General features: G+C 40.2%; 1 protein-coding gene across 1 annotated transcript in view; it reads left to right on the plus strand.

Annotated features, from left to right (window-relative positions):
• Window positions 1-612: 612 nt before the first annotated feature.
• LOC118336438 (protein FAM180A) overlaps window positions 613-2,470 on the plus strand; it is a 12,663-nt gene continuing 10,805 nt past the window's right edge. Inside the window, exon 1 of the mRNA XM_035673095.1 lies at window positions 613-821. Within this exon, the coding sequence (XP_035528988.1) occupies window positions 746-821 (76 nt within the window). The 5' untranslated portion in view covers window positions 613-745. The remainder of the gene's footprint in view (window positions 822-2,470) is intronic.

Below are 2,470 nucleotides of genomic sequence, written 5' to 3' on the forward strand. Positions count from 1 at the left end.
ATCTAACTGCTGGCTTGTTTACAGTCTGTCAAATCATCTGACTGCTCGTTTCTTGCTCTCTCTGACTTCATTGTAGCAAAGTTTTCGTGTTCCCAGATCCTTAGCAGTTAACATGGTGGTTTTGTCAGAACTAATAGACATCATGGCCAAAAACATTAATTACCCAAGTTGGAGGAAACTGGAATTACTCATTAAGTAGATTAGGATGCTTGATCAAGCAAGAGGCTTTAGACTTTTCTAAGGAGACCATCCATCTCTTGTACTAGAACAGGTTTGGTCTGGCTCATAGGATGCCATCATGCTCAGTCAATCCATCGGCAAGTCAGTCAGCAACTCATCCGGTTAGTCAGTTATCCAGTCAGTTGGAGAGTCACTCAGTAACTGAACCAGTCAGCCAGTCAGCCAGTCAAGCTGTCAGCCAGTAGCTGAGACAAAAGTCCAGCCAAGAGGGCAGGCACTACCCAAAATCCTGATGATTTCCAGATGAGAGCCCAGACAGCCTGGCCTGAGTGGAGAACACACACACACAGAGGGAAAAAATAAAAAGAGAGAGGGAGAGAGGACGGAAGGAGGGAGGAGGCAACAGAAAAATAATGACAGTGAATAAAGGAATGATCCTGCATATGAAAGTAGTGCGTGTGAAATGCCAAAACTCAACAGTCTGAGTATTTTCATCCACCGTTGTGATGTTCATTTGTGTGTGTGTTGAGTTGCGTGAGGAGATCTGTGTGTGAGGATAATCAACATGACGCAGTGCTGGGCTCCACTCATCGTTGTTTACCTGTCCATCTACCTGGCAGCCACTCAGCACTACAGGAAAGGTAAGTGGACCTGCTCCATGAATACATTATACCTATATCGTCTTTATTAGGCCACCATGTCAACATCGTATAAAAAGCTGATTTGAATGATCTCTATACACAAACTGCAATGATTAGCACCCTCATTTCAAATATACAAGCCTATTAGAAAATAGAAATCTTGGTTTGCTCCTACATGTGTGTCTGTGAAAGAATGTGTCTGTGAAAGAATGTGTTTGTTTTCCGGAGATATTAGGATCATTGGGACATGCAGGACATCAACAGATCATTTTCCAGTGAAAAGTGACTGGCCTGTTGTTACTGGATCCACTCACTGAGGAAATTCCTTTCTCAAGACTCGCATAACTCACAATCTCTGGATAAGTCACATGATGCTAAAAATGGCTACAAGGGAGAAAAATACTGTGACTAATGTTTTGTTTTTTAAAAGCTTTCTCCCCTCTTCCAGGCATCAAAGCATTTTCTTTCACAAGCTGTAAACACAGCATTGACATATCATCATCTTACTGTATTTTACTTTTATAACAAATATGATTTGTACATTTGTCATACACATCCAGCAGACGCAGAACAACATTAGTGTGTGAGCACTTTGTGGTATTGGCTACCTTTTAGCTCTGTTTTTGGTCTCTACCAACTCTTGAGAGCAATATCTGGCTCTTTAACTGCTAAATGCTGCACTATGCGCGCCAGCTAGTTAACTAACATGGTCTGTCTGCCATTTGGAGCTGGGCGAGTAGCATACTGTGGATTTCTAACAAAAAACAGCTGCCTGCTGAGGTTAATGAGAGCAGTGAAATTGAATCAAAACAGTAAAGTTGCGAGCAGCAAAACCAAAACTGAAAACTGAAAGAAGCTAAAACACAGTCTGGTAATAATTCTTACTTGGTTTATCATTATACAAATTAATTTGACCTATAGAAAATATATAAACGCTAAAACACAGCTTTTTAATTATTATTATTTTTTTTTATCTTTTTTGACCATTGACAGCTGTAAAAAGTCTAAAAAAGGTATTTGTATTAAAAACTTAAAATTGCGTAATAAATGGAAACAACTTTCAAAACAAATTTCTTGGAGAAGATGGATTGTAAGGGAGAAAAAGTAAAGTACAGTGTAAAGCAGAATACATGCATACTAAAACTTTCACCTGTTTTATTATTTAAGCAGATCAACCCGCAAAATAAGTGTGGGTGTGAAAGGGATAAGCTTGTGGAGAGTACAATGATCCACTCTGGGTCATTGTGGAGGCCAGTATTTGGTGAGTGGAAGCTGGCCCCTTCTCCACTGTTCCCAATCATCACTAGTGGCCCCAGTATTCTAACATCCAGTGTCAAATCCTCTCTTATCTTCCCTGGCGATGCAGTGTGACCTTATTGCAGCTTAGCCTCTGATTTGTCTCGCAGTGGGAGTGTTGAATGAGGAAGTCTGTGTTTACATTGCAAAAGGGTACATTTTGTATCTGAGTTGCTACAAAAAGTGCAGTTTGTTTATTTCTTTTACATAATTTTGAGGTGAATTGAAATGCTAAGCACAGGATGGGCCACTGCGACAAAGATTTTATTCTCTCCCGTGTCCTTTTAACTCTCTTTTACCGTAAGCCGGAGGGATCCAGATTTTGTTTTTGTTTGTCTCTCTCTCTCTTTCTC

This window comes from Morone saxatilis, unplaced genomic scaffold, assembly GCF_004916995.1.
Source record: "Morone saxatilis isolate NCDOM2014 unplaced genomic scaffold, NCSU_SB_2.0 Contig10, whole genome shotgun sequence".
NCBI lineage: Eukaryota > Metazoa > Chordata > Actinopteri > Moronidae > Morone > Morone saxatilis.